Here is a 26,498-nt window from a genome sequence, read left to right on the forward strand (position 1 = left end):
CATAATTTTGTTCCAATCTAGCAATTTGTTTCACCCTTAGGATCTTGTTTTATAACTATTTTAGGCTCCAGGCCAAATATCTACATAGATGAAGTTAGTTCAGATGTATCCTAGCTAATAAAAAGTGTGCCTGTTGAACAGCTACATCTAGAGAAACCTTGGACACTAGAACATACCAGTAAGAYAGATCACTAATGTTTATATTTCTCTGCACCATACAACTGGAGGACGCAGAAAAGATGATTATGACAGTATGGCAAAGGTCATAATGCTGTGAAAATGGCATAACTGCTTTTTATACAAGAAACAAAACCACAGTTTAATTATGCAGCCATAGCCAACACACACTACTACATATTTATCCTATGAAACCAGGTGATCCACTTACATGTGTTAGTAAATGCTGTTATAGAAACAGTTTGTGGAATTTTAAACACTCTTTCTCTGTAAAGAAAAACTTTTGGTATGTCACTCAGTGCTTAGATTGAGAAGAAATAAGCCCTTGAAATTAATTCTAYTTTATTTTCACGTACAGGTGCTGTAGTTTTAAGATTTACCATGGGCAAAATTAGATGCCTTGTTCTACTTAAAAGGAAGATCCCATGCTGTGGATTCCTATCAGTGCAGCAACACAAATTCCAAAGGGCCTGACCTGAGCTTATTAAATTAGACAAGGGTTAGCAGAACTTGATCTTGTACTCTGAACATCCAGATAGATCAAAGAACCCCCGGGAATTAAAAAATGTATATCCTGGAAAACTGTGAAATTTCTCACTCCAAATTACAACTAAAGCAATAAAAGAAGGTACCGTGTTGGGAGGCACCATGCTCATTCCTCTCCTTTTAAAATAGAGCATATTTACACAGGTCATACAAACAGATACCTCACCCCCAAAAGAACATATACACAGAGTCCCAGTTGAGCTTTCTGTTTATACATTGAATGCTCTTTTGGGAAAAAGGGGGGGAAAAAAAGAAAAAACAAAACAAAACAGACTGCTTTCTGTGCCAAAAACCCTCCATACTTTAGCTATCGTGACATCTAAGGCTGCTCTGGTGAGTGGAAAAGGGCTYCGAGGCACCTTACACCATAATTCCAGCACATGAAGGGAGGGAAGAGGGCTCCTTCCCATCTCAGACTCCCTGTAAACCTTCTCTGGCAACAATCATTTATCTGTAATGCTCATAAAATACATGCAGAGGCAAATATTTTGCCTTGGGAAGGATTGTGTTTTCCCCAAATACATGCTTGAAAGTAAGTGGAGAGGGGCACACCCTTACTAATCTTTGCTGCTAACATCCAGTCGCACAAGGAGAACACCATGGTGCTATACTGTGACTGCTGTTGGTCTCCTTTCCAGGCACAAAGCATAAACATTTCCAGCAAATGTTCTTAAAGATAAGTTCGTTTGCCAAGCAGTGGTGCTTTTGACCTGAGTAACAGTGGTGAGAAACCATTTTGTTTACACGGGGAAACTAATGAATAGACTTTCCAATCACTTGTCACATACCAGCTATACGCCCGTTAACCATGGTGTTTATTGCAGGCAAAAGGAGAAGAATTTCTGGAAGCCATCATTAAAGTATTTTTTTCCCTTGGGCTGCACACTGCCGTGTACTTTTCAGGCAKCTCATAAAAATAAGGGGAACATACATTTTAAGAAGCTTTTTTTGAAAAGGAATGCCTAAGAACTGCCAGAAATATCATTAAAAATGACACTTAAAAGGGTTGTGAGTCTAACTACTGCAGTGTGTTTTATCTTGAAATGTTAAAGCAAAACATACGCTGAAGTCAGAGGGAATTTTGTCTGGACCATGAGGTGAAATTGGGCAGAGATTTGGGGGTTTAAGCTACTAGGCTATTCTGAGCAGGCGGGCCTCAGGTGTAGCGAATGAGATTATTCCCACTTACGATAAAACCTCAKAGTGATGTAAGAATGAAAATTACATCATCTTGGTTACTTCACTAGCAACTTTCCAAGTTTCCAAGCTGCATCCCCAGCTTGTACAGTTTCTCCTGTTCAATAATAAATTATCAATCACCACCATAACACTGATCTGAGGACCACAGGCTGAGGAGAGGTCATGACAACCTAGRTCATAAAGAACAGTGCCGATGATAGACTTATTTAAGACATTTGATTTGTCATTGTATTTTTTACTAAGAAACTAGAACCACACAAAACTGACATATTGCACATTAAAAGAATTAAAACCATATGGGATACAGATCTTACCCAGTAAACAGGAGACACACAGCAAAGGAGACGCATCCACACATTGCTATTTTTCTGCTGGAGATCCTTATGCGTAGGTTTTGTCCCTCTATTAACTTAGATATTTATTAATGGAAGAAGATAATCACGGATATCATATTCCAAGATATGATTATCTTGGAAGAAGATAATCATGGATAATAATATTGGCAGATGCTAAATGTAATGGGTGAGCAATAAATGATATATGTCACTAGCTGAATGAAATTTGGRTGGCTTGCTCTGCTGTTGGGTAATGGCTGGGCTTCCTCTTGGCTAATTTTGAACATATGTGCTGTAGGTGAGCCTGCTTGAGCAGGAAGGTTGGACTAGATGATCTCTAGAGGTCCCTTCCAACCTTAAATATTCTGTGATCTGTGATCTGTGATTCTGTGATCTGTGATCTGTGATCTGTGATTCTGTGATATTCATCTGAGCAAGCCATGCAGATTCCCTTTATAGTAAATGGGAGGAAATAATAACTGACCTATTTTGAATATATATAGAAGTGCCTGTTTTTCAGAGGTGATTACAGTAGAAGTAGAAGTAGAAGTAGAAGCTCTACTGTTTACAGTAGAGCTGTAGACTTCTTATATTTAGGTGAGTTTAAACCCTCCTCCCTATGTATTTTAATACAGCAAAGTACAGATAAGTGTAAATTCCCAACTAGGATAGAAAAATGCAGGCCTTATTTAAAAGAAAGGCAATATTTTGGAAGGAACCCAGTTAGAAAATAAATTGATTGTCTGGAAGGATGGCCATCTGCAGATGAGCTCCTCTACACTGCTATGAGAACCCACAGGCAAGAAGGCAGGCAAATGTGCACCACGAGTGGGACAAATAAAGAAGCTTTGCATTTGACACTGCGCAACTACAGCAGACGTGCTGGGTCTTGCTCACAATTTATTGGAGAAACTGATAGTCTTGGGAAAGTTCAGAGAACAGGGCTTTGGATAGTTAAGGGATGGGCAAATTTGTAGAGACTCACAAACCAAGAGGATATCTGTGGGATGACTTGATGGCAGGCAATAATTTTGTACTTATGAACAAAGATCAGTGCAGGAACAAAGATCAGTGCTGGAAAATGGAGACGATCAGATGGCTGGAAGTCAAAGCTGCAAAAATTAATACTGGATAATATTAATATAATAATGCTGGAAATACTTTAAAGATATTTTACAGTGAAAACTATTAACCACAGGAACAATTTGCAGCTTAATTATATTAGTTTTCAATTACTAGAAATTTTTAAGTCAAAGCTGAATATATTAAATGATTTAGTTGAATGAAAAGTCATATAGATATGTCCAAAGCAAAGTGTAGTGCTGTTCAGAAGTGTCAGACCAGATGATGACAATGGTGTCTCTTGGCATTGTAATATAGAAATCAAAGCAAAATCCTAGGTTAAGTTCTCTGTAGTGCAATAAAAGGATATCCAAACAAGCACAAGTATCAGCCTTCATTGGTTTATTCTGGGCCAAACATTGGGTTAAAACTAATAATGTGTTTCTGATACCCAGGCTCACTCACTAAGCACAGCATGGTGTTGTATCAGACCTGCTTTGCAGCCAGCACTCATTCGAAAGATATCTTTTCCAGATACAGCAAACAGGCAAACCAAGAAGGCAAAAGGAGGGATGGAGAAAGTAGTTCCTGCAATGCTAAAATGCTATTGAGTGCATATATTGTAGAATGGAGCGAGGATAACTCCAAGCAGCTTAACTGAAGTTTATAGTACTTCCACCAAAAGTGTGGTTCACTGTACAACCTCATACTAAACCCAATTTAAAACAAGTACAGTAGTGTTAGATATTCCACCCATAAAAGAAGAAAAATTTTAGGTATAATACAGCCACGGATTACAACAATAAAAAGTTYGTTTTATCAACAGAGTACTTTGTAAATTCATTTCTCACAAATTTGTGTCTTCTATTTCTTCCAACCTTTCCCTTCTCTATCACAATAAATCTACCCTCTGCCCACTGTCTCCTGAAAGACTTCTCACAATATTCCCACATCCCCTAGGTTGTCATTGTCCATCTCAACAAAATCCTCTGTTTTAGCTGTATCTCATTTGTCCAGCACCGGAGCACAGAGGAGGAGAGTGCCCTGGCAAGCAGAGGCAACACGTGCACTCCTTAGCCAAAGGCAGCTGCCTCTTCGCTCCTGGTTGGCTCTCAGGGAGCAAACTTGAGAGCCAGGAGAGTTGGAGAGTTAATGGGATATATGCACCTTAATGGAATTAATGGGCTTGCACTGTCTGGCCATGGAGGCACAGCTAACAACACAGCTAGAGCTCAGGAGTTAGCAGAGTGCTAGTGGCAAGGAGCAAAGCGGTGCCAGGACCCTGCTAACAGTTTCCCAGGACAAGTGGCCCTCTTCCAGGGCTTGTTCAGTAGTACAAACATATCCTAAGTGTTTCTCCCTTCCCCTAGTACTGATTTTCTTTACAAATGTAGCATCTTCTCTCAGAGGGGACTGATTCTCACCGCTGGGCTCTAGAGTTATTGGCAAGGAGCATCAGGCAGTCAGCATGATCCAAGTGCCTTAATGTCTTAGAAAAACAAACTAAAAATAAACAAATCTCAGCATCATAAGTTAGACCTTATAACGCTTTCCAGCTAAGGAAGTACTTATTCTGAGAGAGTTTAGTTTAATATGGAGTATGTTATGCTGCAATAGTCACCTCTCCTCAGACACATGTTATTTCCCCAACTAACCACAAAATCAGAAGTCAATTCATGCCTTTCCTAGTTGTGTGGCAGCAAGCTTCWTGGTGAGAGGAAAATCATGCTGAGGGAAAGAACAAACCCAACAATAACAAGCTGAAATTATCCTCAAAGTTTAGGGTGCAAAGGCTTCATGGTTAGTAGAGTATGATCAGTTAAATCTATCTTGCAAAAATAAACAATTTTTTGCAGTTGTATAAAATGAATTTATTTTAAAGTGAACTTTCAAAGGCRTATAATTTCCACTTTTTAATGTTTTCACCATCTGTTTTTTATTGTTGACATTGTGGCCATTGTAAGCTATGCAGGATATCTGATCTTTATATTCCAGGCTAGTGATGAGCGAAGTCCAGTGAGTTCATGAATTCAAAAACTGCATTTCCTAGAGTATCCAGGCTATCTTAATCAGCCTGATGATCAATGGATGAGTTTGTATACACCAAAAAAAAAAAAACAACAAAAAAAAACCACCAGTAGCCTTCACGGCATCCTCAAATGAAAAAAAAAAAAAAAAAGGTGAGGGAAAACTTACTTTATTACTTGTTCAAGTTAGAGTTGAAGCAATTTGACTGGAAAAGTAATGCTTTCCTTACCCTTGGTACACCAGGTGGGTGAACAAGACCTGATGGCCTGGGCAGGTTAAATCTTTTATGGTCCCTCAATTCATCACTAAAAAATACTGAGAATGTCCCAAGTCAAAAACTGCTTTCTTATCAAAGAGTTGTATCATCAATGTTGCCTGTTACAGTGATATTCTGAGACAGAACATTTAATTGTTTGAGACCTGATCAAAACTACATTGACTACTGTTAGATCACGAGTCTAAAAGCATTACAATTAAAGATAAAGTTATAAGAAATACAAAGTGTATACATATACATATATATATATACAATTTCAAAAATTAGTACTACTTTCTATGTGGCCACTTCTGGGTCCATATGGAATTGAATCATGGCAAAATCATGGTTTTGATTTTAAGGTGATTTTTTTTTTCCTTTTTCTCTGATTTCAGGTTGTGGGACATTTACTTTTCTGTCATCTGCTATTGCTGCCGTAAGTGGACTTCTGATGGGTTATGAGTTGGGACTTATCTCTGGAGCTCTTCTTCAGATGAGCAATATACTAGCACTCTCTTGCAAAGAACAGGAAATAGTTGTAAGTTCCCTCCTTTTTGGGGCCTTATTTGCATCTCTTACTGGTGGATTCCTGATAGACCGATTTGGAAGGAGATTTGCCATTATTATTGCATCTTCATTGCTTGTTTTGGGCAGTCTGATCTTATTGCCCTATGAATCATACRGAATACTTATTGTGGGACGGATTGCCATAGGTATTTCCATATCGTTATCATCAATTGCTACATGTGTATATATTGCTGAGATCGCCCCACAGCACAGAAGAGGCCTCCTCGTGTCTTTAAATGAACTCATGATTGTGATAGGCATACTTTTTGCCTATATTTCAAATTATGCATTTGCCAGTGTATCTCATGGCTGGAAGTATATGTTTGGCCTTGTGATTCCATTCGGTGCCTTGCAAGCTATTGCCATGTATTTCCTTCCTCCAAGCCCTCGGTTTCTTGTTATGAAAAATAACGATGAAGCTGCAAGAAAGGTCCTGGAGAGGCTACGGGAAACTTCAGATGCTACCAAAGAACTTAGTGTGATCAAGTCTTCCTTGAAAGATGAGCACCAGTATAGTTTCTTGGACCTGTTTCGTTCAAAAAACAACATGAGGGCCCGAATGCTGGTAGGACTTACTCTAGTCTTCTTTGTGCAAACAACAGGACAACCCAACATTTTATTTTATGCATCCACTGTTTTGAAGTCAGTTGGGTTTCAAAGCAATGAAGCTGCTAGTTTGGCTTCTACTGGAGTTGGAGTTGTCAAAGTGGTCAGCACAGTCCCAGCCACAATTTTTGTTGATCAAGTTGGAAGTAAAACGTTTCTCTGCATTGGCTCATCTGTTATGGCAGTATCACTGGTCACCATGGGGTTAGTGAACCGCAACATACATGTGAACGTCACCAGTGTCTGTAAAAGTCAATCTCTGGAGGATTCCCTTCTGCATAGACCAGGAAACCTGAGCAGCCACACCAACGACAGCATCAAGGACCTCTTCATTAGTATGGTTTCACAAGAAAAAGTGTCAATCAACACACAGAGAAAACATGGCATTGCCGGGAGAGAACAGAACAGAACTGCTCTGCTGGGAGGCAAAAGCACTACAGGATCATACATGGAAAGCGAGGAAGTTCCTGTTGTCTTAAAATGGCTMTCACTGGCCAGCCTGCTTGCTTATGTTGCTGCATTTTCCATAGGTCTTGGACCAAGTAAGTATTTTATTTTATTTTTGTGATTTTATAATTCTTTATAATGATTTTTTTTACAAGTAAGTTACAAGCTTGTATGAGATGCCCAGCTTGCTAGCAGTCAATTCTCAGTCCAGACTGTTTTCCACTACTATGCACTTGTTACAGAGCTGCCTAGCATGTACTGCTTTGAGAGAGGTGCTGCCCACTGAGATCCATGTGCTCATCTGCTGTGAAACCTTTCAGCTTCAGTGAAATTAAAAACCAACGTGAGCTTTGCACAGCAAAATTATGGGTCCTCAGGCTCTCCATTCTCCTTTGTACTGTGCTCTYAGCTTAGAAAGCTAGTGATTTGCTGTTGCTAGTTCATAAACCCAAGGCAATGATGAGCTCCAGACCTCTGTATGTTATGGCACCCTCAACTCCATGAATTGGAGCGTGAGTTCTGTTGAGGGCCCAACCCTCTGACCATGTAATAGTCTTCAGACACAGCTAAGAAGTTCAAGGCTTTGTAGTTCATGAGCAAATTTTAGTATCATTGCCACTACCGATACCAAGCAGTACAAATGTCAGAATACAGACTGGGTCACTGCACAATCAACGAGGCCACTGTCATTCTTCAGGATTCCCACTCTCTCCAGAGGAGAACCTCTCTGACATTCCCAGGAAGAATCAAATCTTTTCCTTCCTTTCCTTTCTCTTTGTTCTGTTTTTGTTTGATTGTTTGTTTTTAATAGAATTTGCATATTTTTTTCACCATCAAAGGGTTGATTTTTTTAAGTCACATTGCAAAAGATATATTCATGGAGCCCATTATTTATTAACAGACTTTTTGTGCTTTTATGCCCTGACTCAAACTCGCCTTGCAAACACATTGTGCTCCTGCTGCTGTATAATGATAAAAAGCTTGCCACAGGAATAAAACCCAACAATTGCACTAACAGCAACTCCCCAGCAGTATTTATTTATTTAAAACATTACTCACTGGGAGAGCTGTGTGAGATAAACATTCATTGCCAGAGCAACAACTTTACCAATGTTATTGCAGCATTATTCCCTCCCTTGCAAACCTTCTTGGGACTGGATTGTGCACCAAGTGACACGGGTGCAAAAACAGGGGTGTACCTCTGAAAATAATGTTACTTGAGTTTTTACGTGGGTTTTTGGGGGGCACATGTTCAGACTTGGACTGCTGTTGAGAGCTACTTTCCTGCTCACATAGCTATAAAATAGGTTCCTTGTCATGATGGCATGATATGATGCTAATAGGTTCCTTGGCAGGGTGGCATAATGTGATGCTAATGATAATGGTGCCCCTTTCCATGTAGGCTGCAGGAACTGCCTTTGCCACGTTGATCTGAGAAGTCTTAGACACCCAGGTTTGCTCTCTGACGTCCTTCTTGACAGACAGCACAGATGCTCTAGATGAGCAAATGGGAGGGAACAGTCACCATCCAGCATGCTGAAATCATTGGCAGTACAGCCACAGTGAGAGGGTAGAGTGAATTTAAACTGATGCATGCATCTACAGAGCAAGTTAAGGGCAGGTTTTCCAAGGGAGAAACAGATGCCTCAGAGGGCACAGAAAATGCAAAGATAAGAGAGTCAAGGAATTACTGGAATCTGCAAAGGACCTATCCCTGGGTTAGACAGGGAGGCTATGACTTCTGTTTCCTTTCTGGCCTTCAACCTTTTCTGCTTGGAGTCCAAAGTCTTGAATGTATTTTAAAAGCATAGATTTCTTATCACTGGTGTGCTTTCTTTGTGGTAAAGAATAAAGAGTTTGTGTGTGTTTGTTTTACTCATCTTCTAAAGCTGGCTTGAGGTCTAAAGCAGACCCATGGCCCCTGTCTGTTCTGCAAATGGAATAAGGCATCAAGGCTGCAGCACGGACTCCAACACCGGCTGGCAGCTTCAGCCAGATGATGCCTGGGGCCAGAAACACAATAATCAGCACCACTATATTTTCAATGCATCGGACTCTGCACTAGGTCAGCCTCCCTCCTCCTCACTAGGCCATTTCTGTAAGACATTCACCCACTTTATTTGAAATCCATGCTATATTACAGGAGACATGGATAAAGGAGAGCATATGTAAGCACCGTTAGAAAAACGGCACACTCTTTATAGGGCAGATCATGCAATGTAGGCCTCATCATCCATTTTAATTACTTTTTCCTGTATTTTCCTTCCTTTCTGAGGACAGTCAAAGAGCTAGTTACTGGCCAGAATTGTACAGTAGACTGTTGTAAATGTCATTTTTTTTCCCCATGGTTCCTCCTTTGTTTTCAAATTATTTGAAATAACTCAATTTTTTTAGGACTGAAAGTACACTAAATATATTTATTGTCACTTATCAAAGCACTCTGGCAGCGCAATGATGAGCCCTCAATAAAAATAGACAGAGACAAAAGCCATTTTTGCATTATAAAAGAATTCACAGAGCAGCAAGCATCTGCTTAATCTCCTTTTTTTTTTGACTCAAGGTGTCCTATATTTATATCCTCAGCCCCTAGGCAAGATAAGAGGAGTATATCTGCTGCTCTGTTTTGGATTAATTGTGTTTGACGAAATGTAATCCAACTGCTTGTTCACACTCAATTGCACACAATTATTAGGATGTTTTATAGGTGCAACAGGTTGGCTTTGCATCATGGCACAGGACAGCACAGACTGTTTCCCCAGGGGTGTTTCCAAAGGCATTTCAGTGCAGTTATTACTTGACCCCCATCTTTGTCTTGGATTACCGTGGTCTGCAGATCAGAAAGGGCAAATGAGGATGAACAGCTCTCAGCAGGAAAAGATGGTTTCAAAGCCCGTAAGAAACATCCATCTGGTTGCAACGTGAAGGCCAAGGAGCGTGAGGGGCACTTGACTAATTCCAGGGAATGTCTGCAGGGAGCTGCAGTCTCCCGTGGGCACGCATATGAACTGGCTCTATGTGGAGGGACGAACACGGGAAATCTGAGCCTCCCAGGAATCCTGTTACACCATGTACAGGATAGGCTAGCAACATGTGCAGACGTAGATCACTACCTCATTACCAAAACTAAAAGCTAAGAGTGGCCCTGGAAATGAGCTAAGCACAAGGAAAACACCTCTAGTCATGGCTAGGCATACACCTGACCACTTCCTAAATAACACAGGATTCACTGAAATAGACATTGAAAATGATAGAGAAGTTGGAAGGAGGATCATGTATAAAACAAAATTTTAAGGGTTCTCCTGAAGAGTGAAATCTAAGAATGAAATCTATATATGTGAGTATATATATAGTATATATGTGAGTGAAATATATATATATATATATATATATATGGTGAAGGAGATCTGTGAGTGTCCTGATGAAATCTCATGTCTTCTGCACATGACATATTTAAGCATTTATTAGATTATGTAAGCCAAAACCCAGACTCCTAACATTCTCCTAAAGTCTGTAGGATTACACTGGAGACAAATTTAGTCCACTTTGCTTCTGTGATTCCTACATTATTTCACCACCTGAGTTAAAGCAGGACTCATTAGCATGGTTAAATGTACACATTTGCTGTGCATTTCAGGGTATATTCTCCTCACTCATCAGATGAGCCTGTAACAAAACCCAGAGCAGCTGGTTTCACATATGGCAGTGAACCGTCAGGGATCACGGAGGTCATATCCCATGCCACCCTTATGATCTCAGACAGCAAAGAATTGTCTTTTCTCTGCAACAAACTACTCTTGGATCCGTGTTCTTGGCCACTGAGTACCCTAATAGAGGCTGGAAAATATTTTGAGAAAGAGAACTGTTAACATGGAAATTCTATTTCAGAAAATGCCAGTAACCCTCAGCAGACTTAATTGGTTGTTCCTACGTTTTGCAATATTGTAAGCCATATGGACCTGTACTAACTTGGAATGTAGTGGTAAAAGATAGAAGCATCTAGAATTCACAACAGTGCCTTTGACATTACAGCAATGTTTTAAGCTCCTACAAATCTTTAGGTTATTGTATTTTTTTGTGTATATACATTTGATGCTCATAGGCATTCATGCTCAGTATTGTCTTTCATGTTTTTTTTTTCTATATTTTATTTTTTGAGCTTCTACATTTTGTAGAGTGCCTGACCTTAAACTTCACAAAAAATGAGCACTATCAATTTTACACTGCTTTGGGTTCCCTGGTGCTGGGGGATTAAATCAAGTGATCAAAAATAAACAAGTGCTCAAATGCTTTGTTGGATCTGATCCAGAATAATAAACATGGAAAATGTGTATGTTTCATTAAGGATCAGTACAGAAAGTCCTATTTTAAATAATTTAAAAATGATCTTGGACACTTTATTTTAAGACAAGATTCCTAGAATAGTTCATTTGYCCTGAATCATCTTTTTAAGGCATGCATGCATGCATGCAGTTTGAATATTACACTTCTAGTGCACTATTTCTGTGCTATTCAAATAGTGCCTCACATTGTCTTTATTTCTCACCGTGTCTGCACCAAACAGTGGTAGAAAGACAAGCGAAGCCAAAATGAAAATTAAACWTGGATTATGAATTGCCTCACCCTAGGTAATATCTGTCTGAAGACCTGACACCTAAGTGCGCCAGGAATCAGTTTGCCTTTTAACACGATGGTTGACAGAAGTGAAGTGAAAGCTAGTTTAAAATATTTGGGACAGTCGAGTGCTGAAGAATAGGATTTCAGCTTTAAGGAGGTGTTCTTACCAGCGAGATGATAGGTTATTTTTACCTAGCTCAGTGGAACTTGCAAGACTGCAAGTGCTTTTTGAGTGTGAAAAAATATCATGAGAAAGCATTCCTCAATAATAAGACATGTCAATGTCATTAAAGGCCTTTACTTAGTTATTTTTAGGCTCTGTTTTGCAAGGAGCAGAGCASTCTTGATCAACCCGAAGACCTTGCATCTTGCAGTGCGCAGTGAAATCCGCAAAGTCATTTTCCCTGACTTCTTTGCTCCTGTTCCTAAGCTTACTTTTAAGCACGTGAGTGGCGAAATGCCTTGGCAGGTCGGGCCGAGTGCTTTGCCTCCCGAAAAGCAGAGCCCTCAATACTGTGCAAGGAGGGAGCGTGTAGAGAGAGGCACCGGCGTGTCCCGCACGGCGCTGCTGCGTCACCCTCGTGCCTGCGGTTCTGCCAACAGCGCCTGAGCACCAAGCTTGGCCCTGGGAAAACACGCTTGGAACGGGGGAAGGCTGCTTGCCTTTTGGCATAGTGGATGTACGCTGTGCTTTAACTCAATATTTTGATCTTGGTGCTCTGAATTATATAAATACGTTTCCACTGACGTTTGTATTTTAATAGACCAGTTGASACACAGGTACTGCTTGACTTGGGACAAATGACTCATGTGCTTAGGTTTAGGTATAGCTTTAGAGTAGCTGGTTGATTCTGGTTAGTTAATAGCAGCAGATGAATATGAAGCATTTTAACTGCAGATTGGCTTTATAAAAAGCCTACATAATGAATATTGTTGTGATATTAACTAGGAATTGAACCTAACAAATTGTTTTTGTTTCACAGGGACACAGTTTTTGGGAGACTGGCGCAAGTCTCCCAAGTGAATCTAGCATATCATTTTGTATGAATTTTCATATGATAAACAGGGATGGCTGTCATTTATTAGCTGAATTTGCCCTTCTTACATTGTAGGTCAAGTGTTACATTTAAGCTTTCTGTAAATAATTGTGTCCTTTGATAATCATATCAAAGATAAAGAAAGATTTTACATTGCTTTGCCTTGACCATGTTCTTGCAGAGGAGATCACCACTGTGACAYTGAAATCTCTTTGCAGGTTATACATCAAGCTTCACAAAATTCACTATCCTTAGGGAGCAAGAAAGGAAATTGTTTAGAGGCAGTTTGCTCTTGGGTCAGCTATGCCAAAAAACTACATCTGTTTAATAGAACCTCTAATGAGAAGACATTGTAAAGCTTATCCAGCTAAAATATGTATTACATATTTTTAAAAAAGGGAGAGAGAGAGAGAGAGAAATACCAGCATGGCAAATATGTGAAATCCTGTAGCTTATTGGCACTATTAAGGAAAATGGAAGTTGACAGCCAAAGTGCAGAGTGGATGGTCTAATAGATAAGCTACTGCATTAGGAGAGTGCTTGTTTTCTTTCCCTCAGGCACTGAGTTTCTGTGTCACAAATCCATATTTTGCAAGAGCAAAGACTTAAATTGCCCCTGGTTGTTGTGTTCCAGCAGGACACTTTTCTGTTGCACAGCTCCCTCGGGGCCCAGCATTGCCCCTCGGTACTGGAAGGGCAGGTTCATTTAGCTCACCCAGCTGGGTAGTTCCTCCTCTCCCTGCTTTTCAGGAGTGAAATACGAGGTAAACCCGACTAGTCCAAGCACAGCTTCCTTGTGAATTAGAGCCTCTGGCTTCTGTGGCCATTCTTCTGCAAATACCTTACAGTATTATCCTGGATTCAATATTCTGAACATATAAACACCTGCAAATAGGGATATATATTTCAGGTTTTAATTAGAAAGACCTTTTCTTTTTTTTTTTTTTTTTTAAATGACGGTATGTGACTTGTTATAATCAGGCATGTTTTCCTTTGAAAGCTTGTTTTCATTTTTCTTTCTTTTTCTCTTTTTTTTCTTTTTTGCTTGCCCTGCAAATTGTTCTGTGTTGTTGGCGCACTATGAGTGGCTGTGTAACAAGGGATTAGTGAGAGACAGACAGTGCCTGTGAAGTCAGCTTGCAAACAGAATTGTCATTGCTTATGTGGGTGTAAAGATGCTTCTAGTGGGGGACCTGGGAAGAGATGCAGATTATTACATATCTGCCTATCATAAAGCTTTGGTGCATCCTACTGAAGTGTTTGTGAAGTGAGAACACTCAAAATATTGGGCAAGACAGGCGTGAGATTGGATTAACTAACACAGYTTATTACTACTAGATCCCGGTTTTGCCCAGGATGGGAACCTGGGCTATAGATGGGAACTACAGGTTATTAAAAAAAAAAAAGAAAAAAACTGTTCTTATTTGTGACTGTTCTTTTAAACTGTGAATAGGTGGAAGATAACTGAAGATACCAGAAAATAGATTTAAGAATATGTTCAACCACTTACGTGAAACAGGGAAACCCATACCAGCCATTACGTATAGATAAAAAGAAAAAGACACAGAGAGAGAGATACCAGCATGGTCAATGTGTGAAATCATATAAATTGCTGGCACTGTTTTTTCAGACTCATATAGATGAAAGTTAGAATATTAATTTAAAATACAAATTAAAATGCAGGTTTAAGTGCAAGCTCACCGCGGTGAGAAGGAAGTTAGGAGAGGAAGGATGACTAGGGAAAATAGAAGGGAAGTAGCTCTCACCACCCTCCCTCTCAAGTGATACAGATGACAGGAGAAGCCGGTGAGTTGGTCTCACAATCTCTTTCCCAAAACCCTCCTGCAATTTTAATGTGAAGGGAGGAGATGCTGGAGAAACAAGAATCCCACATCCCATCAAAAGGTTGCTTAAAAAAGGTATGTGTGAGTGTTCAGCCTGTCTTTAGGATAGTGATGCAAATAGTTTGAACACTAGACAGCTATTTTTATCTACTGTAATACAGTCGCAGGGAGAAAATAGCTGGATCTCACTTGTTTTACACTTGTAAATTCAAGGATTGAGCCTAAAGGATTAATCATTAAAAACAGAAATGTGGTATAGCAGAAGGAGGGTAAAAAAGGAATTTCAGGTTAGCAAGTTGTCACTCTTTGGTTCATCAGTCCCAGTATCGTGCAGCCAGTAGTCCTCAAAGCTGCTCCATCAGAAAGAAGCTGCAGTCAAGCTATGTTCATCTCCCTAGAAAGCTTCAGAATGAAGTAAACAGCTTTAAACCCCTAGGAAGCTTTAAAATGAGGTACACASTCAGATTTTCACCTGCAGAAATGAGAATATGGACGGAGGCCTTAGGCCTTGCCTGGCTTCCTTACCTGTTAGGAAAAGAAATTGTTCCCCTCCTTTTCATGTTGCACAGAGGGTTTGACTTAGCCTTGCACAYCCGGGGAGTCTGCTGGCCACTCGTGCACTCTGCACAGTAATAGCTCCTTCCATTAGCTCTGTATTTGTCAGCTATTAATTTCAGGCAGACTTGAGTCATATTTTGGGACAGACGGAGAAGAGAATGGCTTTCATTAAGCAGATCCATTGATTTCTAAGGACAGTCACAATCATCTATCTGCTTTGGCCTCCTACACAACACAAGTGGCCAAATTTCAGTCCACTATTCTTGCATGACATCTCTTTTACCTGGTCTGGAATAGGACAGACTCCCTCTAACTCCGTCTTCTTTTCAGTCTAGGCATCTCCCAGTTTTGCAAGCCCCAGAAAACCTCTGACCGCCTTCATTGTCCTTCACCGGAGCTGCTGGGAAAGCATTTGCAGAGGTTGTGTTTGGCTACACTTACCAAAACATCATCAGAGAGATGTTAAACTCCCTGCACAACCTACGGGCATGCTTGCCTACAAAATATTTTCTCTTTCCTTCTGAGAAGAGTTATAGAAAATACTGCTTGCAGGAGCTGCAGAAAATAAAGAAAGGCAAAATACTGATAGAAATAATCCATGTAGGTTATGTAGAAATAATGCATAATCCACCTCCTTCGCAGGTGAAGCTGAAGACATTCATCCTCCCTCGCATCAATGGCCCCTGGAGGAGCTCAGGCTCTCTCTGCCCAGGCTACCATGCTCCTGACGTGCTCACTCCATTGCCTAGGTGATGCTCTAAACCATTTCAATCACAATGAGATTAAATATATATATATATTATATTTTGCTATTTTRTCTCATTTTGATTGAAATTTATGGGCAGGTGTCTCATCCCCATGCATACCGTGAGGGCTTGTGCCAATGATCTCTACAAGAAATCTGCACGGGAGGGGCAACGCACGTCTGAAGTTGGCCTTTTTTGAGAAGCAGTTGGCCATCTGGCAATTTGTGTTCATACTCAGTAGAGCCAGAAAACAGGGTAGCAGAGCCAGAAAAAGACCTATTGTGTTTCATAAGCCTGGCAAAAGGCTTGCTCTCAGCAGACGTAGACATTACCCATGTCCTTTGACTTCCTTCCTCCCTCAGCAGCTTCGCTGCGTCCGTGCCTGCATCCTTCCTTGGCTTTGTCAGTTTGTTATATATTCTTGGATGCTCTGCCTGCATTACTTGGGGGATAATCTGCTCCTTCTCTTCTGTCGGACCTCTTGTTGCTAACACCCCAGCCTGCTGCTTTCAAAGTCTTACATATTCCTGCCTACTTCTCTCCCTAAGTCCACTTAATCTTTTTTCACAGTTTATAGCTCAGAAACCCTGAATTCTTTCAGGACTTTGGTTGCCATTCTCTACATCTCACTGTGAGGAACTGGACCTTACACAACACAGGTTCAGGAAAGGCAAAAAGTGCTAAGCAGCAAGTGAATGCCAAGGGAATCTAATTTTTCATTAATGAGAGCTGTTGTGCAGCTTCCATTTTGCTTCTGCCTCCTGGCAGGAATGGGGTCAAAACAAGGACGTTTTTCATTCATGTACCTTACTTTCACAGGGGACCTTCAAGACCCCAGTATTTCTCAGATGTTCACGTTTTCTGCTTCTCTGATCAAAGTTTGCACCCTCTTCTTTTTTTCACCCCCTTTTTTTTAACTGTATGGCTGAAATCAGGGAAAAGTCACACAAGGGCTGCAGGCATCTCTTTGCTTTTAGCCTGAATATAAAGCTTGTTAAATTGTCCGCACAGGCTCACAGCAAAGGGCCACACAATCCATCTGTTACCCCATCACTGAGAACAGCCAGGAACAGATGCTTAGGGAAAATACCCGAGAAGGGCACATGCAGTACTCTCAGCACGGCCTTTTGGCTATCTACAGTTTAGGGAATTGGAGAAGAACATTGGGGGGGTTATCTCTGTTGTTGTATTTGTTAGCCCTTGACAGATCTTTTCACGTATGCRCAGAGAAATGCAGAGGGGTGCAGGAATGCTCTCTGTCCTCCTTGGCCCTCCTTTCTTTATTTGCCTTTATTTGCAGCACAACCTCTGCCTCTAATGAGCTGATAGTGTCTCTAAACATCCTCAAAGGCTTCATCCGTGGAGTAAAGAAGGCATCTGGGAATGGGTCCTGGAGGCGGTTTCCCTTTTATGCAGTACTTTGCTTTTATTTTTAATGAATTTTATGCGTCATCTTATCAAAGCACTTTCAGATTCTGTTGCGGCCTGTTGTGATCCTTTTTTCATTGTTGTTGACTTGAATAACTTTGTGTCTTCAGTGAATTTTGCACATCCACTCACCTCCCTTTCCTGAATCATCTGGCCAGATTCTGAGCAAATCTAGTAATCTCCTTCCATTGTGAATACTGGCTTTGTCCTTCTGCTTCCTTATACTGCAGTTAGAAATAGTCCTTCACGACCRGACCTTCATAAATTCAAGCTCTGCTTTGGAAAACACTTAGACGTATCAGAGTGAACACTGAAGTAAAGAGCATACCCATACTTTTCTCCTATGACCCGCTTCTGGCAYGTAGTGCTCTCAGCCCATACGTTTTCAAAGTATCTGCCCTCCTGGTTATGGTTTTGCCAAAAAAAAATCAGGATCTAAGTTCTAYTTTCTTTGTTTGGACACAGCACACACCTTTTTGGGTAAGGAATTTTTCTGTTTATAACAGCTTGTTTCACTTAGTTGTTTAACTGTGCTGAGCTATTTCTATTTGTTTTATTTGTTTTATTTGGTTGTATATATATTTTAAGTCTCCAATCAGATAAGTTAAACATTCTCCATACGCCCTCTAGAGCATTTATCCTTATAACAACCACCCTTATTTTAATATTCTCCTTTTGAAGTTTTGTGTTACTATGGTAAGACCTTGGCTCTTCCATTTCTACAAGAATACTGATGCAGAATATGTTGTAGCCAATATAACAGAGTGTCTTTGTGTATTTTGAACTTGTTCTGCTCAACATTAAATCAAGATTTTTTTCTTTCTCATGAGCTACCAGGCAAATTGCAAAAGAAACAATGATTTAAAATGTAATCTCTGCACTGTGCTCCAGTATGAAATTTATTCAGTCTAAATGAGGACAGSTAAAGCCTTGCACAGTTACTGTCTTGTGGCTTTACAGCCCCTCTGATGTTGCTTAGATCAGTGTCAACAGCCTGGTCAAGTGGTTGCCAGCGTCTCCAAACCCTCTGTTCTTCCTACTGGGGCAAGGAATTTCAGCCTAGCAGTCAGCATCACACAGACCAACCGTGGTGCTCACTGAAACACTTAAGTCTTCCCGTGAAGTGTGATATTTTATTTGAATTAAATTCTGCATCTGCATACACAGTGGGTGTTCTTTTCTCTGYGTTTTGCCATAATACAATATTCAGCTGTACATTTATTTTCAACCATTGTCAACATACTAGTTATTCCAAGTGATCAAAGGTGAGAGTTACCTGCAGCCGCTGCAGGAGCAAATCCAGCAGGATCTCGGGAGGCTCTTAGCCTCATGTCTTCCCCACATTTGGAYTGGGAAGCATGAACTCTCTTCTCATCCATTCCATAAACACCAGCCAAGGACTGCCAAAGTAGTTGTCAAAAAGTGTTGTGCGTGCAAGAGGATTACTACCATAGCACCAGTTGGAAATAAGGTTAGGTTATGTAGCAGATGGAGTGTCTTAGTGTCTTAGGCTGGTGAAGGTAGAACCCCAGTTTGCTTTGCAGTGWCTCTGGGAGGCTGACGGCTAAATTTCTGCCCTGCTCTGTGCACACTCAAAGGCAGCAGCAATCGTTGTGAATGGGAGCGAGAACCCAGTTACTGGCTTCCCAAGAGAAAGCTACATCCCCTCTGCACCTGGAGCAGCTGCTGCTTTTTGGCAAAGGTACAGACAGTAAAAACCATCCCAGACAGGTGCTAAAAGCAAAGAATTGTTGCTTATCACTGCTTCAGCTTGGAGAAAGGGACAAACACACTGCAGTAAGCGACAGGTTTCTACAACTGCTATTTCTCCCATGGAGGGGAAAAAAACAACCTATCTACTCCTTGCCAACAAAGCAGAGGTCAGGGTAAGCCAAAGGAAGCAGCTGCCTTGTTCAAACACGAAGGGCAGATCTGGCAGATTGGAGGGATCTTTCTGAATTTAAATAGCTGGTTGAAATAAAAGTAGCTAAGCACGGTTGTGGCTGATGCAGACGCTCAAGTATTTTGATTTCTGAACAGAAAAAAAAAAACCAATTTCTTGTACTTCCAAACTAATTACATTTAGCCTGAAAGAGCCTGTCTGTCCTCAGAAAAGTGCGTGGCACTGGAGCTCCTGCAGTGCCCGTGCTCGTGGACACGACACAGCAGTGCCCAGGGCTCCTAACGCTGCGAAACTCCCCCAGCTCAGGGCTTGCCCAGTGCAGCAGAGCTGCCGTGTCGCTGAGCAGGACACGATCCATCGAGCCCAGCGCCTCTCTGAGCAGCTGCTGGCAACCACCTGAATGCARGAAAAATCTCACATAAGCAGATACAGAACAAAGTGCTCAGAGAGAAAATAGTATTCCTAATCCTGTCATCTGTACGTTGGTTTATGCCCTCAAGAGAGTGTTTTGAATTCTTTCAGACTTCATTTTTAATCCTGTCTAATGTGACTGTGAATATTCTCTTTGCCAGTTGTGGTGTATAGTCATTTTTGCAGGGCCTCTCAGCTCCTGGCTGTAATGCTGTCCTACAGTGATGAATTCCGCAGGCTATTTAGGGACTGCTAAAAAAAGGGTTTCTTTGCGTCTCGCTAACTTTCGTTGCTTTGCATTTGGCTAGTGCTTCCTGTTGTGACATGTTATATCGCCTGTGACTAACGATTTAGGCTTCGACGGCCCTGCCGCTGCAGRGGGACAAAGCACCATAATGAGCTTCCACTGCACTGCCAAGGCCTGCTTTTCCTCAGGAGCAATACTAGCTGGCCTGGTGRTGAAAAATAACGTATCTGCTTTAGAAGCCAATAATCTTACTTTTTTTCCCCCCACCTCATTTTTTCCCCATATGTAGAGATGTTACAGAGCATGTCTAAGCATTTATTTAGAACAAATTTTGCCTTATCAGCAGTAAATGTATTAAATTTTGCTATGATTCAGGTCGGCAAAAAAAAGAGGTCTCTCTACAGCTACTATTAAATATGCTTTGTATTGTGTGCCATTTGATTGTGCATAACAGATTTAGGCTGCTATGCATTTCGGTCTTGGTTCTCTTTCCTACTTCTGGAATAAGTTCTCCACTTTTCCAGGCCACTCCCAGTGTGGGAGTAAAGCTCATCATATTTTTCTTTTCATTTTTTTTAAAGGAATATCTATGTGGGCTCCAAAACACTGCTAAATTAAATCTATGGTACGAAGAGATCTAGAGTAGAATTTGCTTAGTCTCCTCTGTTAACACAAGATTCAGTTTTTTTTTTCTTTTCAATTGCTCCTTTATACTGTCCTTCCATGCAGTATATTTTCTTTTACATCTTTATTAGTACTGTTGAACGGGCACCCTAGAAATGTCTGTGTGTGAAACACACAGACTCTCAGTATTCTATTTTTAAAATGTAACTTTAAGAATGTCGAAAGTAGGTGTCTTGGGAAAATTTCCATTTCCTAGTTTGTAGAAAGCACCCCACACGAGACCAAACTTAGTATGGCCATGACTGAGGATCTGAAGATACAGTTCATCCACATGCAGCAGTTGTGGTCATTGGCTAACGCATGGCCTCTCCGTAAGCTACAGCAACCTGTGCTAATCCCTCTTGCTTATGAACAAACAAATAAATAAATAAATAGTCAAAGACCATCAAGACTCAGGAATCCAGAATCTCTTTTTAATATATTTTTTTTTTGCTTTTGCTGTCAAGGAGGTAACCCCACCAGGTCTACATGACTGAATTTGTTATTCTGGGCTAGAAGCACCGRTGCTGAGATCACTTGTATCATGGTGTGGGATGAAGCAGCCAAAGATCAGGACCTCTGTCTTCCTTTAAACTCCAGCAGTCTAACTCCGTGCAGCTCAGAGCTGGAAAGGCAAACGTGCTTCAGCTTGGCAGGCTGATTTATAAGGCGGCATAAACACATAGAGCTGCTCTGAAGCTGCAGATTACTTTGGTTTGCTGCCCCAGTTCCATTAAYATTATGTCACTTGAGAGTAATACTTAGTCAGAGCTCCCTTTCATACGCGCATGTGCTGTCAAAGCTTCCCCGCGYTCTTCCATATTTCCACAGCTAGAGGAGTGCTGGAAGACCCAGCTCCCAGCTCTGYCTTGTGGTGCCACTGCGGTTCCACTGGTAGAGCAACCAGATGGGACATCCCAGCCTGCTGCTGAGCGTGGTGTGTTCTGCTTTTGGAGCACAGACCAGCCTCACAGCTCTGAAAACCACCTTATTCTTTCAGACAGATTCATCTGAATTTACAGACTTCCAAATTTCTAGCAAGAGAAACCGTGCTTTCAAATATACAGTCTTCTTTTTATTGTTTTCTTCCATTTCAGTGTCTTGGCTGGTCCTGAGTGAAATTTTCCCTGGTGGGATCAGAGGACGGGCCATGGCTTTGACATCTAGCATGAACTGGGGTATTAATCTGGTCATCTCCTTGACATTTTTGACTGTAACTGGTAAGTCCTCTCTTGTTCACTCCAAGTTGATGTTCTCCTAGTGAGAATAGTACATCTTTCCAACAGAACTACTATTGCTAAAACTTCAGGCAACACATTACTCTCCAACAGACCCAGAATCAGGCAAGCAATTACTAGCAGACCCTCAAAGAGTTCAGAGGTTGATTTGGTTCTGCCAGATGTGAGCACAAAATTTTGGACAAAGTCARTTCCCCACTAAGTGCCAAAACTTGTTCAAGTCCTTGGACCAGTGTTGGAATAGTCCTTCACAGCCATAGTTTTGTTCTTGGCCACAAKGAATGCAAATCCACAGGAACTCTTTGCCTTAGCTGGATCTAACCTGTATTTGTGCAAGTGTAACTATGAGCAAATATGTAAGAAATCAGAAGGCTTAATTTGGAATTCTCTCTTCAAACAAATATATGCTGATCTCACTGAAGCCAGCAGGACCTGGGCTTAGGTATCTGATGCAGAAGATACTGGCTGGAATAGCAGCTTCAGCTGCAGTTTTCAGCACATGACACAATTGGCAAATGCCTCAACTGTCTGGCTCAGATTTAGCAGGGGAGGAGGCTACAGGATTGCAGTAGCCTGTCAGTTTTGTGCATATCCCACCCTGAGGCATGTGCTGTGGCTGCAGCGCCTTTCCCTTCAGCCTGGCGACACCCTCTGTCCCTGGATTGTGGTATCAAAAGAAAAATAATTCTTGGTTGGACTCTTTAGGAGTTAACTCCTTGATCCCTGTCTGCAGTCCCACTGCAAAGAAATGCTGGGACTGACAGGTTGAAAAGATTAACTGCAGACAACTAGAACAGTGCAAAAAATGCTATTTTCTTTTCTTTTTCTTTCTATGAAAGAATTTGCGACAAAAACAGACACAGGTGGAATTTTGAGCAGTTTGTGGCTGCCCGTGCCTTCTCACAAACTAGTAACAACTGTTGCTCACTGTTTTAAACCAAAGTGACAGCAGGCTTAATAAATCAATAGGCTTATGCTAAATGGTCSAATATGGACTCCTCAGTTTTCTTTCTTCATGAATATTTGAAAAAGCAAAAGCACTCTTCTTTTTCAGATTATAGCTAAGCCAGGTAAGAGGGCCAAGAATAATAGGCTAAATTCGCGCTGATTGCTCCTGTGCACTAGAAACTGTATCTATAGATAGATAGATAGATAGATAGATAGCTACATAAATCTTCTTGCAATATTTGAAAATAATAAATATGTTTTCTTCTTTCATAGACCTTATTGGCTTGTCCTGGGTGTGTTTCATTTACACAATAATGAGCCTGGCGTCCCTGGCTTTTGTTATTGTATTTATACCAGAGACGAAAGGATGCTCTTTGGAGCAAATATCCATGGAACTAGCTAAACAGTAAGTAAAGAATGTAATTGCATCCAAGTGGTGCCAGAAGCACATTTAAAAAAGGAAGAAAAAAAAGAAAAAAAGAAAAAAGATGTGACTTTTTTTTTCCCCTGGGAAGAAACAGACTCTCTCAAAGCTTCAGCCTTCAAGGGCTGATCTTGGTGGCCAAGCAAACATTAAGGTGGTGAAGAGCAGACSCAAAATCTCAAAATTGTCACTGTTAAGTATATGAAGCCAGGTTAGTGTGTTTCCTGAGTCTTGTGGCTCTATAAGAGATCATACCCAAATAAGGTTCTTCCAGAATATGTTTTGTGACCCCACCTCTTCAAACAAATAGCATGTAACAGCAATGAGAGAGACAGATGTATATTTGATGATGTAAATGGCCCCAGTCCCTTTTCCTTTAATATGGCCCAATGTGACTGTTTTTGTGTGACTTGCCTCCATCTGTCCTTTCCCAACCCTCTGAAGCACAGTAGTCCTTGGAATTACATATCTTCAGTAAGGGTAGAACATCAAATTTGAGAATAAAATTTAACACTCCTTCAGTATATGCCAGGTACTCACAATCTCCAAATGCAGGTTTCATTGCCGTAAATTAACTGGCAATTTTTATTAAAAGTGTGCTACTGCTCAGTTCCTTTCCAGCTATTTCTGGCCATAAAAAAAGAGACTAAAGAATAAGACTGACTAAGTCTTAGATTAAGACTAAGACAGAGACTAAAAGAGTCTGTAAAACAAGGAGTGCTTCTGATATGTCCGAAGATCCACTCTGAACAAGCAGTTTGCTTCTTCGGGTGGTCTCACAAGGGTGGGACAAGGGCAATGAATCTGGTGAACAGATTTTCCTGGGGTTCACTGCAGTGTTCCTGGTTAACCAGCAGATCTCACACCTGAGCAGGCAGCRCAGCCTCTTTCACTCCATCCCTGCCGGACAGCAGGACAAATTGCACCCAGGGAGCAGGCTTGAAGACCCAGGGAGAAATACTCAAGTGATAATAAGACACACACTTTCTGATAGTGAAGCTAATTAGCCTGGAAACAGCCTACTGTGATGGGTCATCCCATATTTGGGATTTTTTGATTATCACATAAGATTTTTGTAAAGGGCGTATTGCAACCCTGCCAGGCTTAAAGGAGTTTGCTTATGGGGTAGGAAAAATTAATTTTTTTTTTCTGCTGCAAAAAGCCCTGGAGTTAATTCTGCTGCAGCAAAGGAGGATTGCTGCACTTTGTGCCCTGGAGGTCTCTGATCTCCCTTGTAACACGGTGGGGCGATTGCTGCTAAACACGCGGAGAAACGCAGATTTGTGATGAAGCCTTAGGCCAGCTCTTCCTTTCCTCCCTAATCTTGAAATAATAATAGTAATAAGAGTTCATAATAGTAAAATAATCATAGCAATAAGAATGCACAAAGCCAAAGGTTGCAGTGAGCTCAGGAAGCTGAAGCCAGGATGGTGCCGGGGCCGGGAAGGGCCTGGCTGAACCTGCCATCTTGTGGGGAAAGGAAGAAGGCTCCAGGCCGGCACTGGCGAGTGCCAAGGAACCCCATGGGGATGCAGTTGGCTTGGGCTCTACTGCCAGCTCCATATCTAGCAGGAAAAACACTCATTCCTGCGTATTAAATGACAAATGTTTTCTTCTCCTTCAGGAAATACGTGAAGACGCCCTTGTGCTGGGTGAACCAGTGCAGAGAGAAACTGGTGCCATTGGGAGCTGCCCAGAGGGAGAAGGAGCAGTTCTACTAGAGCCGAGGGTGGCCAAGGCGGCCTGCGCACACAGACTGGTGCAAAAAATGTTCAGTGATGCTCACACTGTGATGGGACACTCACTACCTTTATTATGCACAAGATATTCCCCCTATCATTCTTTAGTAGAGCTTCTTCCGGGGCAGTTTACAGACAATATTAAACATTGTTGTAGTTTTTAAAAACTTACTAGAACAGCAGGCTCAGTCTATTTTTAAGCCAGAATCTCTCACCTCCCATGAATTTACTCACCTCTYAAAAACAGGCGGTGAATGGAGACCAGAAATCTGTCCCCTAGTTTAGTTACCCTTATTCAGACAAGAGTTCTTACTGGAAGAGGGGGAACAAGAACTACTGGGATGCCAAGGAGAATGAAAAGCACGTCTCTCAGCAGGGGACTGGAGAAGAGAGATCTTTTTAGCCTAGGAAAAAAGGAGTCTGAAAGGGTGAACAGCTCTTTAAGTCATTAGGGAAATCAACACCATGGAGAAAAAAATAGACAACCATGGAAGATACAGGTTGATAGTAGCACAGAACAACTGGCTATGAACCATTTATGAATGAATGGATTTAGACTTGAACTTAACAAGACAAAGCGTCTTACTAGAACTTGAATAGTTTTAATACAGAGCATGTTCAGTTTACAAAAGGAAATTTTACATGTGATTTCCTGAGATGCCAGGGGTCAGGAGTCAGTGACCTAGGTTATACTCCAAAGATATCAAACAGTCAATTTTTTGAATGTGGGAACAGTCACATCATCAGCTATTTTAGCCTGAGGGTAGCCCTACAGAAGAGGAGATAAGATTTCTTTGGCTTCCCCATCCAGCAAATTTGGAAGCTGGAACAACCGGAGTTGACTTCAAAATAATTTTATTGCTCAACATAGGCCACACCAGACTTTGAATTCTGGATTCAGAAAGTAAGATTTACATGASACAGGACAGTGCAAAGGAATTTCTGAAACATTTAATCATTGCAAGACATAGCTAAATGACTCTAAGTGACTCTGGGTATTGCTTAGCAAGTGTGTCCCAAACACTTAACAAGCCTCTATAAAGGGTTGTCTTTACCATTCACTAAAAACAACTATTTACTCTATTTTTTTCTAAAATGGGAATATGTTTTGGTAACAGAGTGATCAATAGATAAATATTTTTAGAAGATAAATAAATGACCAAAGAATCTGGAAAGGAAAGGAAAAAGGAAAGGAAAGGAAAGGAAAGGAAAGGAAAGGAAAGGAAAGGAAAGGAAAGGAAAGGAAAGGAAAGGAAAGGAAAGGAAAGGAAAGGAAAGGNAAGGAAAGGAAAGGAAAGGAAAGGAAAGGAAAGGAAAGGAAAGGAAAGGAAAGGAAAGGAAAGGAAAGGAAAGGAAAGGAAAGGAAAGGAAAGGAGAGAGAAGAGTCTTTAAAAGCTTTCTGTCTCAGCAGCTATAGAGCTGCATTTCTTGCAGCGTTTAACTGAGGAACCAAGATTGATGGTGTCAGCTGGAG

General features: G+C 41.1%; 1 protein-coding gene across 1 annotated transcript; it reads left to right on the forward strand.

Moving 5' to 3' along the window:
• Window positions 1–3,795: 3,795 nt before the first annotated feature.
• SLC2A12 (solute carrier family 2 member 12) lies at window positions 3,796–26,076 on the forward strand. Its single transcript, XM_026048199.1, has 5 exons — window positions 3,796–3,901; window positions 6,000–7,319; window positions 21,773–21,895; window positions 23,135–23,267; window positions 24,910–26,076. The coding sequence occupies exons 1-5, from the start codon at window positions 3,796–3,798 to the stop codon at window positions 25,004–25,006; spliced, it is 1,779 nt and encodes a 592-aa protein (XP_025903984.1). The 3' UTR covers window positions 25,007–26,076.
• The last annotated feature ends 422 nt before the right edge of the window (window positions 26,077–26,498 follow it).

Source organism: Nothoprocta perdicaria, unplaced genomic scaffold, assembly GCF_003342845.1.
Source record: "Nothoprocta perdicaria isolate Ctin4 unplaced genomic scaffold, notPer1 scaffold_52, whole genome shotgun sequence".
Lineage (NCBI taxonomy): Eukaryota > Metazoa > Chordata > Aves > Tinamiformes > Tinamidae > Nothoprocta > Nothoprocta perdicaria.